Source organism: Pygoscelis adeliae, unplaced genomic scaffold, assembly GCF_000699105.1.
Source record: "Pygoscelis adeliae isolate BGI_AS28 unplaced genomic scaffold, ASM69910v1 Scaffold42, whole genome shotgun sequence".
NCBI lineage: Eukaryota > Metazoa > Chordata > Aves > Sphenisciformes > Spheniscidae > Pygoscelis > Pygoscelis adeliae.
Window position 1 is genome coordinate 25,423 of NW_008824283.1, and position 1,445 is coordinate 26,867.

The 1,445-nt window shown below is 65.7% G+C and overlaps 1 protein-coding gene across 1 annotated transcript in view; it reads right to left on the minus strand.

The window, feature by feature from the left end:
- Nucleotides 1–1,445, minus strand: part of SLC34A1 (solute carrier family 34 (type II sodium/phosphate contransporter), member 1) — a 9,864-nt gene that overhangs the window by 7,171 nt on the left and 1,248 nt on the right. The window contains exons 4-8 of the mRNA XM_009318542.1: nt 1,131–1,259; nt 913–1,056; nt 692–803; nt 416–611; nt 97–199 (exon numbers count right to left, since the gene is read on the minus strand). Coding sequence (XP_009316817.1) covers nt 97–199; nt 416–611; nt 692–803; nt 913–1,056; nt 1,131–1,259 — 684 coding nt within the window. The remainder of the gene's footprint in view (nt 1–96; nt 200–415; nt 612–691; nt 804–912; nt 1,057–1,130; nt 1,260–1,445) is intronic.

Genomic DNA, 1,445 nt, shown 5'->3' on the forward strand with positions numbered 1-1,445 from the left:
CGGTGGGCTGCAGCCGGCTCCACAGCATCCTCAGCCACTCCCTGCCCACGACCCACCCTCCATGGATCGTTTGGTGGCCCCAGCAGGGCCACGGGCCCCTCACCTGTGCAGGTGCGTGGCCACACCAGACACGGATGAGGCTCCGGTTGCGCAGGCTCTCATCCCCCGTTGCAATGCCCGTGATCACTGACTTGTCCAGCTGCAACAACACACATGTTGGAGAGGGCCCTTGGGGGCTGACAGCACCCCTGCCTCGGGGACATCTTTGCTGGGATGGGGACACCACTGCCAGCGTGGGGACACTTGGACATGACCACCATCAAAGGGACACCAGCGGTGGGGACATCACCACCAGCACAGGGACACCCATGCTGGGGTACCACCACCAGCCTGGGGACACCATGGCTGAGGAGACCTGGATGATGAGCTTGGTGAAGGGCTCCGTGATGATCTTCAGCAGGTCAGGGGCGTCATTCCCACTGCGGATGTTGAAGGTGGCCACGACCAGGTGGGTGACGTGGTGCAGGTACCCGCTCACCACCTCCAGTGGCAGCAGGACCAGCACCGACAGCCAGTTGAAGCAGTCGTGCACGGTGGCACCGGCGAAGGCCCTGCGCGGAGGAGCCCATTGGCATGGGGTGGCCCCTGGGGAGCAGCCCCTCCAGTCCCCTCTGCCCCGACCAGCTCTCACCGTTTGAACTCACTGCGGTCGCCAGCCTGCATGAGGGCCACGATGGTGTTGGTGACAGAGGTGCCAATGTTGGAGCCCATGATGATGGGGATGGCAGAGCGCACCTCCAGCACTGGGGACAGAGAGGCCCGCTAGCCCTGCATGGCCCAGCTCAGGGTGACCCCGTCCAGCCACCCCATCCCCCAGCCTCAGGTCCCAGGGAGCCCCACGGGCGCACTCACGCCCCGAGGAGACCATGCTGACAATGATGGAGGTGGAGGTGGAGGAGCTCTGCACCAGCACGGTCACCAGGATGCCCACCACCAGCCCGGCCACTGGGTTGGAGAGGATGGCGTTGTCCTTGAAGATGTCCCCGGCCACCTTGCCTGCGAGAGAGCGTGAGCGGCAGGGGCTGGCACGGGGTGTGCCACCAGCCGCCCACGTGCCCCCACCACCCTACCTCCGGCCAGCTGGAAGGCAGAGCTGAGCACGTCCAGGGAGCACACAAAGAGGTACAGGAACCCGAACATCAGGGGCACCTTGAGAAGGGAGACACAGATGGACTGGACCCTGGCCCAGCACCCCAGCTCTGCGCAAGACAAGAGAGAGTGTTAAATGCCAGCAGCAGCATGGCCCTGGCTCCCCGGGCTCCCGCAGCCCCACACCGTCCTCCTGTGCCCCCGGTGGGAGGGGGCTCATGTCCCCAGCTGTGCCACCACTCCCTGGGCCCCCTGCACATCCTCCCTCTCTGGAGCGCCTTTTGCCGACCGCCCCC